The 12,936-nt window shown below is 42.6% G+C and overlaps 1 protein-coding gene across 4 annotated transcripts; it reads right to left on the bottom strand.

Annotated features, from left to right (window-relative positions):
• Window positions 1–5,360: 5,360 nt before the first annotated feature.
• Window positions 5,361–12,177, bottom strand: hmgxb4a (HMG box domain containing 4a). Of its 4 annotated transcripts, none has more exons than XM_020658908.3 (13): window positions 12,098–12,177; window positions 10,362–10,441; window positions 9,952–10,088; window positions 9,768–9,843; window positions 8,885–9,469; window positions 8,554–8,757; window positions 8,208–8,389; window positions 7,845–7,926; window positions 7,698–7,762; window positions 7,510–7,606; window positions 6,915–7,078; window positions 6,679–6,801; window positions 5,361–5,967 (listed from the first exon to the last, which is right to left on the bottom strand). In XM_020658908.3, exons 2-13 carry the CDS (start codon window positions 10,381–10,383, stop codon window positions 5,923–5,925), a joined length of 1,782 nt encoding a protein of 593 aa, XP_020514564.1. In that variant the 5' UTR covers window positions 10,384–10,441; window positions 12,098–12,177; the 3' UTR covers window positions 5,361–5,922. The 4 variants fall into 4 exon arrangements, with proteins under 4 accessions (XP_020514564.1, XP_065820504.1, XP_065820503.1 ...); XM_065964432.1 differs by having other exon boundaries at window positions 10,347–10,441; window positions 12,098–12,168; XM_065964431.1 differs by lacking the exon at window positions 12,098–12,177 and having other exon boundaries at window positions 10,347–11,150.
• Window positions 12,178–12,936: the final 759 nt, after the last annotated feature.

Genomic DNA, 12,936 nt, shown 5'->3' with positions numbered 1-12,936 from the left:
TTACTGGACGAACCCTGACCCGTCTGTGACATAGGCAGAAAATGAGTCCAATCGACGGCCGCATCCATATTGGATTTGCAGTCTCAACCTAACTTCGGATCAACTTAGCAACAGCAGTAAGGACCGGCGGGACTTAGCTCCGCCCATTCAGCTCGACGTCAGCAGTCCACTTGACAGCATAGCTAACAGCTAGGCTGCTATCATCAACTATTCCTGCTCGTCCTGAGAAAACTCTACAAACAGTAAGTTAACATTTAACTTTTCTACAACACAGTTAAAACTAATTATATTCAACCCAAATATGTAATTAAAGTCTTAAAACTACACTTTGTTAAATATACAACTATGGTTATTAGTTATTTGTCAGAGCAGTTAGACTTTGTCAGTGTTAGCAGAGAAATACATTAACAAAGTTTTATCCATAAACTGTAAATAAATATGAGACATCCAGAAGAAATCAATATTACAAAGCATACAGTTCATGTTACTGTTCTGACAAAAAGAGGAATGTCTGTGTTTTATATTTACTGATGTCAACAGCGATGAGGTGAACATGACAACTGAACAAATAATTATTTAGTATTTATTATAAGACATTTGTTTTCTATAGAACCTGTGAAGTCATGGAGTCTGTGGACAGTGTCAGCTTCACACCAAAAACTTTAAGTATTAGAAAAAATAATGTTTAAGACTGGTATCTATTATGATGAGTTGCAGCTACCTTGTTCAATATTATTCCTGCAGATGTGGCTCATAACAAAAAAACAGCCTGAGCTGTCACATGTAGTTAACTGTACATGTTGTCTGAGACATTAATTGAACACCTTTGTATTTCTCCTATAGACACAGTGTGGATTATTGGTGACTGGTCCATCGAGGTGCCCAGAGAGCTGCAGAGACAGAGGAAGAAACCTGAGCCTCAACAACATCTGTATTTGTTGGTTCTTCTGAGGTGGACTTCAGTTTCTTCTCTTCAACAGCTCGCTGTGAGGGAGGTCTCCCCCGGATGGCCTGAGTGATGTCACCCACAGGCTGAGAGCTGGAGCTGAGGCGGGTGTCAAACATATATTATGTTGATGAGAACCAAAGACGACAGCTTCAGTGTTTCTGTACATTAAAAAAAAATGTAATATGTTAAAAGTCACACAAACAAACCGACGTTACAGCGAAACAAACGCTTCACATTCAAACCGAATCACACAGAATCTCTCAGTACAGTAACGGTACAACTACGCTCACGTGCCCAGAGTTTAACACGGTCGATAAAACGTTTCATTTACAAACAAATATCACAATTAGAAAATTAAGAGAAGGTTTTAAAAAAAATACACTTTAAAAACATGTCGACACTAAAAATATCAGACGTCATCGGTGGCTTAAGTTAAAGTCCAAGGGTCACTCCTCCCGCTGACGTCTCAGACTCGACCACCCCAGCTCCGACTGAGACCTGCTGGATCATTATCTACTTGATTATATTCTGTTAAAGAATGTGAGGATGGTGGAAGTGCAGCCAATGAATGAACGATCTGTGAGTCATTAGTGTCACAATAAGGACAGTTTACATCTCCATCAGTTAGCCTATCATCTATGGAAAGATGAAACAAGCAGTACATAGCCAGTACAGGTGTTCAATATCTTGTTGCTCCTCACATTGAGTCAAATAGGACGCAGGAAGCTCAGGGGAACTTGTAGTATATGCTGCATGACAGTGTCAGTACATAGTAACCCAGAGGTGAAGAAAAAACTGCAACGTATTGAGATGAAAACAGGCTGTCCTTTGTGTACTTTTCTGTTACAGTGATTTATCCATTTCTGTCCTCTTACAGACTGAAAGGAGTTTCCATCAGAGCAGAGGATTCACTTCCTGTCAGAGCCTCATACTCGAGTCTCCGGCAGGATTTGCACAAGTGTCAACTGGACATTCAGAACTCATTCTGTAACCACTAACAGGATGGGGGTCTGTTTAGACCAGTCTCCTCCTCTGCTTGACTGACATGCTGTAATGGAGGGAGATGTTATGGAGGAGCTGCTTGTTGATGAAATGAATACACTAAGTGCAGCAGGCCAAAGACACCAAAGTACTGGAGGATACCTGCGGTCGCCACCTCCCTCCTCCTGTCAGCGTTACCACACAGCTCCTCGTCGCACCGTGGTTGTGTTGTAGTCTACGTTGTTAGTTTGACACCGTACCACATGCTGCACACACCTCACACTCAGCCGGCACACTGACTCACTGACAAACACACCTCACTCCTGTTGTTAATGCTGGTTGCTGTTGGTACATTTTGTATTCAACTTTTGCACCGTTTAGTTCAACCTTCTGTTTCCCTTGTTTCAGGCCTGAAGAGCCGCCTCATGACAACATGAACAGTTCTCTTACTGCATGGCGGCGTACGAGAAAGCATGTTTAGAAAGCTCATTTCTGTCTCACTAGTTCTTCACTGAAGGATGAGGATCAACAGGCTGCCATACTTCATGCTGGAGATGTCTTTGGGTACTGACTGTGGTCTCTGTGGACTGAATCAATCCAGGAAGTGAATTAAAGATTACAGATGACTAATGAGGGTTGATGGGTGGGGATTGAATATTGATGCTTCTGTGTCTCATGTGGATGAATGATGATCAGCTCAAATAAACACCTCCTTGGCCCTCCAGTGGTGTGCATTCAGCGCCGTCTTTTCCCAAACATCTGGCTGTCCTACAGTCCTGTTCCGAATAGTATGCACTGACAAATGTTCTCTCCATCAAATCAGGTCCATTGTGATTCCATTCTCAAGTGAAGATAGAGACTTAGAAAAGGGACAAAGCTGACTTCATGGGAGTGACAGTATGGTCAGAGGAAGAGAAGAGGTCTACATAGGAGTGATAGCAGTCTGTGCTTACTGTAGGTGCACTTTATAATAATGGATTAAAGAACATTCTCAACTCTCTTGCCCCAGGGAAAACACGGTCTGTTTCCTTTCTCCTCAACTGCCCCCTGGTATACCCCTGAGCTCCGGACAATGAAAACTAAAGGTGGACAACTTGAGCGACTCTACAAAAAAAACAGGTCTCTCTATACATAAGGAAATGCACAAAACCCATATAGTACACTACAAGGACTCAATTGCTCAAACCAAACCCAACTATATGCTCATATCTTAATCTCCTCTTGTGTTTTAACTTGGTCATTTCTTATCTTACTTACTTTGTCTATTTATGTTTCGTATTTATAGTTAATTTTATTTTTATTAATATTATAGTTTTGGGTTTTTTGATCCTTTAACCACTTGTTTTTATTTCTTTTACTGCGCTTACCTTCTCATTGCTTTTTATTTGCTTTTATCTCTTAGTTTCTTACATCTTTTTAAATCTTTGGTCCTCTTGGTCTCAGCTCATGTTGTTGGGTTCTTGTGTTCCTGGGTTCTTATGATGGTTCTTATGGTGGTTCTTGTGATGGTTGGGTTATATATGTCTGGTTGTGTATCGTGCACTTTGGGTTCTTTTCTGTTGAATTGTTTTTAATTATTTTTGGTATTTTGCATCTGTTATATTCTTACTGTTGTTAATGTTTTTCTGTGTTTGGTTTAGTTTGCTTTATTCTTGCTGTTTGTCAAAGCACTTTGTAAACCTGGGTTTTTAAAAGGTGCTATATAAATAAAGTTATTATTATTATTATTATTATTATTATTACTCTGGTTCAATCATCTCCAATGAAGGAAACAACAAAACACTGTTCTCACTGCTAAATACAATTCTCCAGCCACCAAACTCCCTAACCCCCCCTACCTGTACTCAACTGACACCTGTGAATCCCTAATGCTGTTTTTGAATGAGAAAATCCACAATATTCACCAGCACTGAGCTCACCTTCATCACAGACACGTGTCATTATTGAAAACAACAAATAAATAAATATAAATAAATATAAATAAATAATATCTTCAGAATCAATACAGGCTAAATCGATTAATTTTAAAATTGTATTTTATAATTCCAATGTGTAGTTGCAATAAATTCTGTCGATCTGGTTGCTTAGTAACCATGGGATGGAATTGACAGGCACGTTCGATTTGAACCCGCGCTTTGATGACGTCAAAGAACGGTCAAAACCGAGGTTATGAAGAGAGACTGTTTGAGTCATTAGAGTTATTCACTTTAACAAGTGGATCATCATTGTCTCGCTCCGCTCCGCTCCGCCCCATCGAGACTCAGTTTGAGTTTTCATCATAGAACACTCGAAAGCATTCTGATATGAGAGGAAAACATTGAACGAGAGAGCGTTCAACAAATTATATAACCAACAGCAACAGCCCTCTGACTCATGGGGGGAAAAACAGTCTCGTAATGAACACAAGCCAACAAACCATTCTACTGTAAATCACACATTACAAATACTAAGAAACACAACAGCTGCTTTTTAAAGCATTAAACAGCTCAATATCTTCAGTTTATCGAGTACCACAAAGCATGCTGGGAAGTGACAGAACGTTGTACAGTACAAGTGTCCAAGAAAAAAACTCGGAGGTCTTCGTGTTTATAACTTTTTTATTAACAAACCTTTATTGACAATTATGAGAGCAACACGACACGAGAGCAGAGTCAGTAGGTCTACGTCTTCATGTGCTTTGAATGAGTCCATTTATTGTGTTAGAAAACGCGGTTTGGAGGACATTTATTATTACATATAGCACTCAACCAGGGCCGAACTGGCCTAAACGCTCTGCGCATGCTCCACTTTTCCCGCGCATAACGTGTCGTGAGAGACGAGCAGCTCTGATCAAATGACAAACAACACAAACGGGTGCTGAAGCTTTATTAACTGAGAAAGATACACATATTACTCATCTTCAGAAAAGTCATATATTCCCAACAACTAGATCTTATTTAAATGAATTCTGATTTTGGCTAAATATTTCTTATATGCGATGAAATGGCTCAGCAAAGCACCCTCCTTTTAGTTTGAAAATATCTATCCACTGTTGAAAATCTAAAGATCACAAATCAGAAATTTATAAAAGAATATCTCCAAATTAGCAGACTCCTCCTGTTTTGTTTGTTTTTCTATTATTCAATATTGATATTTGTTCAATTTGTATACTTGTTTATTTTTAATTCTGTACTACAGTAGACGTGGGAAGTTATCTTGTGTGCACATTAAAATGATCTTGTGGTAATAAGTTATCTAATGCAGACAAGGTGGATGATAATATGAGCACACAAGATAATGTATATGTTTTACCTTTGGGACTTTAAAGGCAGGGTTGGTCATTGGTAGACGAAGCACTGTAATAAATAACTGTATATGAAGGTATGTGGCACGCTCTCAAGATGACTCTAATGTTTCCGCCTGAGTGAAGTAATAAAAAGACAAAGCTGCATTTAGGAACAGATGGTATTTTATTGAGGTGATTTTTGTCTCTACAGCTCCTGATTAAATCTTTATGGTGAACTCTGAACCTAAACGCTGCACGTTAAAATATCAAATGTAAAAAACATCACTTTTTACAGAGTACAAGAAAAACTAAGCAGGTGTCAAATATATATTATGTTGATGAGAACCAAAGACGACAGCTTCAATGTTTCTGTACATAAAAAAAATAAAAAACCTAATATTGTGAAAGTCACACAAACAAACCGACGTTACAGCGAAACAAACGCTTCACATTCAAACCGAATCACACAGAATCTCTCAGTACAGTAACGGTACAACTACGCTCACGTGCCCAGAGTTTAACACGGTCGATAAAATGTTTCATTTAAAAAAATATCACAATTAGAAAATTAAGAGAACTAGGTTTTTAAAAAAATACACTTTAAAAACATGTCGACACTAAAAATATCAGCGTTCAGACGTCATCGGTGGCTTAAGTTAAAGTCCAAGGGTCACTCCTCCCGCTGACGTCTGAGTTCACATCAGTTCACATTGATTTAGTCCGTCGCTCACAGCCCAGGCATGATGTAGGCGATATTATCCAACGTATTAGACTGAAAAACACAGAGAGGTAAGTTGGAAAAATGCAAATTAAAGATGTACATGTTCACTGCACAACACAATATGTAACTCTGACCCCTAGTGGTTAAAATGGGTACTGCAGTCTAAATTCTAAACATCATAGAGAGCTGTCTCCCCCCCCCCCTTCATTCTCACTCAGGTCACCATGTGGTGGACTCTGAAGCTTCAGTGTTTATCCAGCTCTGCATGGGTCTGTAAACCTTTCTGTGTTCTAACCTCTCTCCATTTTTCAAAAGCATCTCCAATATTGATCCTAGTTTGAGCACGTTTCTGCTCGTGGAGCTTATTAGAAACATGCAGAGGCTTTTTAGGTCGGGTACAATCACTTCTATCTGAACCATTTCTCTTGACCGCTTCCATCACTGCAACACCTGTTGACCTGATAACTGCTCTCATATCTGACAAACCCAGGGGCGTCCAAAACGGCCGTGTGGGGTGTGTGTGTGTGTGTGTCTTAAAAGCGTCTACCTTCTCTGGTCCAAACAAATCCAGAGCATTCAGGAGCAGAATCTAAAGTTAGAAGGAGGACATACTGGCTGCTGCAAAATCTGCAGACTGACTGATATAAATGTGATGATGATCCTGCATTGTGATCATCTTTTATGGCCTGGTCTTGCCTCGTAGTCCTTACTGTGGAAACATTAATGTAACTAATGCAACATCAATTGATGTTTATACTGTACCAGGACGTTTCGAGGACATCCGTTCAGCTTTGGTATCTGTGCTGTGAGACAGGTCAGCGGTCCGAGTGCACACAGGATCGAGTCCAGGAGGACAGACAGACTCCCGGACACGGCCACCATTCCCTGTCACAAACAAAACATCGCTCACTTATTCCTCTGCACAGAAATAAAACAATTCTCGTTTTAAACTTCATACGGGTCGTGTTGTGCAAGCATGCATGACGGGATTAACATACCTCTGTTTCCTGCAGCCTGTGTCCAATCAGAGACAGGGACTCCCCCAGGAGCTGCAGGTGAGCCGCTGCATCGATGGGATCTACATCAGGGACTCGAGCTGGAGACAGGGACAGGTTGCTGGGCGCTCGGTTGGGAGAGACCATCCCCGTTCCTGCTCCTACAACTGTCAGGAGCCAGAGAATAACGACTTGAGAGCTAATCTTCACTCCCCTTATTAACTAGACGTGGACGAATCTGCATCGATGCAGCGACAGAACAGAATCGATCCTGACGTTGCTCATAGATTTTCAATCTGCAGCTTGACCTTTAGAACTAAGCTCAGCCGTCGTCACATCTTTTGATTCTGCAACTGGTGGAGGAGGAATTTATATACTCATATCGCGATTAATGTGCTGAATCTGACACCCCCCTGAAAAATTATAACAAGGGCAGACTGGACGGAAACCTGCCAAATGAAACCCTCATATCATCGCGTTACCGTGGTTACGTCTCGTTTCGATTTATGAACAACTTCTGGATTCCACGACACAAAGTTCAGACTCTACTTTTTTGTGTCTATTGCTTCGTCTGCGCAGCAGTGAAAATATCTCCTACCTTTGCTCTTGCCCTCGCTGGCACTCTTGTGTTTGACCGTGGTGGCCTCCGCTTTGTTCTGTTTGTGCTGCAGGTACTGAGCCTTCTGCCTCCACACCTGCAGAAAAAAAGAACAAACCGACGACACAGTGTTTAAAAACACCGTCATGACGTTGCAGAATCATTTACAGACACGGTGAAAAACTCACTAGTTTGTCTTTTTCTGGCATCGCCTTCCACACCTCGGCCAACTTCTTGCTCAGCTCACCAAACACTGTGAATCAGACGCACACAGATACTTACTACTAACCCTAACCCCGACCAGTGTCTTTAAGAGTTAAGATTATATTACCCACCTAGTCCTGGCTGCTCTGCGTTAATGTTGACCCTATACTCTTTACAGAACACCTGATAGGCCGTTGTGTTCTTCTTCTTGGGCTGAAAGAGGAAAAATAAATTAACAAATAATGCAAGAAAAGCGAACACACAACCAGAAAACAAGTATTAGGTGTAAAGTAACTTTGAGCAACGAGAGAGAATAAGAAACATGAGCACGAGCACAGCAGCAGCAGAAACACATATTAGATCAGATTAACAGTAACAATGTATTATAGACGGATTCAATATTTAAAATAAGTGTGACAGGAGAGCCGTGCAGGAACATGCAAACAGCGTACAGTACGAGGCGTGATTCAGTGAAGTCAGATTTAGTATCCTACCTTGTCTTTTTCCTTCTCGTGCTTTTCCCGATCTTTCTCCTCCTTCTTCTTCTTCTTCTTCTCTGGCACTCCGTCGCTGCCCGGATGGTGGTGTTGAGGGACGGGCGTGCCCATGGCGTACATCGGCCCCACAGAGCTGTGGGTGACAGTGGGGTGGGAGTGGCTGTGGCTCCTCGAGGAGTCTGAAGAAAGTCAAACAAAGACAAAACGGATAATGAGCTCCTGTTCTTACATTTCAGGTAGATGTTTTAAATTTGGGCTCCTCCGTCCTATCTCTAAGATGAGGCGCAAAAAGCCCAAAAAAGAATTCTTGATAAAGAAAACCAAAGGAAAGAGTAAACTGAACCTCCAAAGCCTTTGCTGTGCTTCTTGTCCTTCCCACTCTTCTCCTTATCTCTGTCTTTTTCTTTGTCTTTTTTCTTCTTGCTCTTTTTGCTCTTCTTCTTCTTCTTCGACAGGTGTGTGTATGAATCATCGATAACCAGCTCACCGGCCTCCAGCTCCCCCCCTGATGAGGAGCTGTCGTCTCCCATGCCTCCTCCATAATGACCTGCCCAACAGAAAACACAGGGTCTGTAATGTGAAGCCACCTTAGCCCTCCATCCCATTCAATGTGTAAACAGAAATATTTTCTGAGTTCATCATGAGAGCTGGCTGTCGATCAGTAAAAGTCTTACCTTCCACCTCCACCTCTTTGCCCACTACGGGCAGCGGATCTCGACTCTGCTGCTGTTTCTTCTTGGGCGTCTTTGAGACCTGCATCCTGTCTCGATCCCTCTCTTTCTTCGTGCCTCCTTTGGACGAGTGAGGCGTGAACGGGAAGCTCTCTCCTTCCTCTTTCTCCGGCGACATGATGAGCTTCATCTTCAGCCCGTCGGCCTCTCGCAACGTCAACGGTTCCTCTTTCGGGGCTCCGCCGTGGAACAGAGACGACTTTGAGGACGAGGAGGAGTGCTTCTTAGAGGAAGATGACGACGAGGAAGCGGGGCGGGAGTGAGAGGAGTGGCTCCCTTTGCTCCCGCCGCCGCTGCTGCCCTCGCGTTTGCGGTCCTTAGAGGAGTGCGAGGAGAAGGAGGGGTAGGAGGGTTTCTTGTGCAGGTGGGGGCTGGGGTCTGAGCCTGTGGCCAGAGGGGAGGTGATCGCCTGCAGGAGGCCCATGGCTGTATCTGTCGGGTGGGAGGACGAAGTGGAGGAGAGCGTAGGAGAGCGATCTGCAGACTTGTGCTTCTTCTTATGAGGAGGTGGACCTGAATGATCGTGTTCTGACAGAAACAAAGAGGAAAAAAAATATTTAAAGACTCAAGGCCTCTGAAAGGCTTCTTCAGTTCTAAACTAACCGGTGAACGGAGCAAGAAATGGAAGCCTGTGTGGATCATTAGCATGCTAAAATTGGCTTAAATTTCAAGTTAGTTTAGCCCTTCATAGGAGAAGTGAAACATCTTCAAGATCTTCTACTAAGTCCAGTATCCTTTGGATCAAGCTTCAATTTAGCATTTTTACTATCTTTGCATTTGCACAGTAAAAAGAGAGAAAGTTCATTACAACACATGAACATCTTACCTCTGTAATAGTGGTCGTCACTGTGTTTCTTCTTCTTTTTATGCGAGTCTCCTCCGAGCATGAAAAGTTCTGAATCCTTGCAGGTCAGGACATTTTCAAAGTTTAATAAAAAACATAATGAGCAGTACAACATGTCAAAGGTTTTTTCTTTTCTCAAATGAAGTGATTTGGACGCATAACTTACCTTGGGACGTTTCTTGGAAGACTTCCGAACCTGAGCAGCAATCTCCTCTTCCTCTCTGAGCAGATCTTTGTACGACCTCCTCTTCTCTCTCTGGCTACGGCCGGCAACGAGGCCTCGGTCTCCGTCCATCCCCATGTCTGCCAAACATTTATAGAGTATTATAATCATGGCACAAACTTGGTATTAATGGGAATATTCTAACAAATTATCTGAGGGGTCTAATCATATCAACATTCTTGAAATATATGATCTGTCAGCTCCTTGGGAGAAGTGGCTACACTCAACGTTTTCAGTACTAATTGATACGTTTCTGAATGAAGAAAAGCGCAAATATTTGATAATAATTTAAAGTAGAAACACAGAAACATTGCATGCATTGTGCAGGCAAGTTTTACCAAATCCTCCTTTACCCTTGATCTCCTCGAACGCCATGGTCCCTCCTCTGTCGACACGTTTGCTTGTCCCAGTTTGTCACCGCTAACTTAATGACCTGTTGAGTAAACATTAAGAGAAAAGCTCAGTAAGGTGTTCAGTATGTAATAAATCTTTCTTCAATAAATCGCTATGGCATCGTTATCGCGATCTGAGCTGACAATGATTTGACCACAATGAACTGATCGCAAAAGTCTGAATATATTGCATGACCAGAAAATGATTATATTTAAGGATAATATATATCTCGTTCAGTGTGCTGTGTGCACATTGTTGATTGATGGAGGTCCAGACATGCTCACTATCAGATACCCTCAGATTAACTGATTTAGTTTATTTTTTCATTTTTTTGGCTTCAGGAGATAAATGTTGTAAATATAAGTTTGGTATGAAAACCTGAAGAACAGCAGATAGAAAATATGATATATAATAATTATATGGGTTGCATCAGTTATTATCATGTGCACACAATTTATATCACTTTTTAAAACTTTTTGGGACTTTAAGGGCTCTGTAGATGTTAGATTAGCATTTAAAAAAAAAAAAACATAAACTTTGTTTTGCTTAAATTCAATTAAAACTTGTTCAAGTAAAAACATTTTTAATACATTGAATTCACTTCATATTGTTGACCTCCGAATAACAAGGTGCAGAATATAACTTTAGCCTTTTGTATTGTCATTTTATGTTCTTGTAAAGTTACTCAGAGATCATAAATAATAAATAACACTTTAATAAACATCCTTTAGCTGAACCCGACCCCCTGTAGCCCGGGTTGGGGGTAACCTGACCCCCTGTAGTCCGGGTTGGGGGTAACCTGACCCCCTGTAGCCCGGGTTGGGGGTAACCTGACCCCCTGTAGCCCGGGTTGGGGGTAACCTGACCCCCTGTAGCCCGGGTTGGGGGTAACCTGACCCCCTGTAGCCCGGGTTGGGGGTAACCTGACCCCCTGTAGCCCGGGTTGGGGGTAACCTGACCCCCTGTAGACCGGGTTGGGGGTAACCTGACCCCCTGTAGCCCGGGTTGGGGGTAACCTGATTGGGGGTAACCTGACCCCCTGTGGTCCGGGTTGGGGGTAACCTGATTGGGGGTAACCCGACCCCCTGTAGTCCGGGTTGGGGGTAACCTGACCCCCTGTGGTCCGGGTTGGGGGTAACCCGACCCCCTGTGGTCCGGGTTGGGGGTAACCCGACCCCCTGTGGCCCGGGTTGGGGGTAACCCGACCCCCTGTGGTCCGGGTTGGGGGTAACCCGACCCCCTGTGGTCCGGGTTGGGGGTAACCCGACCCCCTGTGGTCCGGGTTGGGGGTAACCTGACTAGTTAACCGCCTCCAACTTGAGGAAAAAGCTAATTTGTGTTATTTTGTTTAAAATAATAATTCGTCTTCCTCTTAGGAAACAGTACAGCACTAAATATCTTAACATATTCCCGCCTACTTTCATAAAGATATTCAAACACACCCCCCTCTCTATTTACTTCGACTCCACTAGCTTTCAGTCTCATGGCCGTATCGCCGAGCGGGCATGTCGGTGTGAGCCGCTCAGGAAAGTTCGAGGCTTTAACCAACAGCTAGGCCGCGGTCGACACAGCAGCACAAAGATGAAACACGTGGATTAAAAAGCTGCTCGTGTGCTCTCATCGTCTGTTAGAGCAGCATGTGTAGTTTACGAACAACAGAAGAGGAGAAAATTATGTGTTTTTAAAATAATAGTACCTCTACTAGGTGTCCAATTTACGCGGGTCCGGCCGCCATCTTTTATTATCGGTGAAACAACAATACGTGTCTGTGGAGGGGAGGGGCTTAGGTGACGCAGCCAATCAGCAGCGAGGAGTAGTAGCCATATTAGCAATACATTTACTGAAGCTCCGCTGAAAACTATTCTACTGTCGACATGTGAATTAATTTAAAGCTCCTGTGGGGTGTTTTTCACTGGTTATGAAACAGACTGATAATAGAAATATTGTCTCTTTATGAGCTTCAGTAGAGAGCGAGACTATCAGAGACAACATTATTAATTTCTATACATTTATTTTTAATACCTGAATGTGAGGTGACGGGGTGTCTGACAGAGAGATAGGGGAGCTTTAATGTTCAGAGTTTGAAGGGGAGGGGAAGGGAGGTTTTATTTTATTATTAGGTTTATTAGTTTGTGTAAGAAACAACTTTAATCTGCTCTTACTTCCCTTCAATTCTCTCACACACACACACACACACACACACACACACACACACACACACACACACACACACACACACACACACACACACACACACACACACACACACACACACACACACACACACACACACACACACACACACACACACACACACACACACACACACACACACACACACACACACACACACACACACACACACACACACACACACACCAACAAATTAGCATCAGCTATAAACACAATCGCAGCTGTCAGGCTGCTGTTTAGCATAAGTGACGTAACATAGCTGAGCTGCCATCACATCTTAGGACATTCATATTGATTCTGTAACAGCAACGAAATTTCGTTCTTATCTGCACTGTAAAAAAC

Source organism: Labrus bergylta, chromosome 16, assembly GCF_963930695.1.
Source record: "Labrus bergylta chromosome 16, fLabBer1.1, whole genome shotgun sequence".
Classification (NCBI taxonomy): Eukaryota; Metazoa; Chordata; class Actinopteri; order Labriformes; family Labridae; genus Labrus; species Labrus bergylta.
Note: the sequence above shows the minus strand (reverse complement) of the source record. Positions and strands in the feature narration are given on the sequence as shown.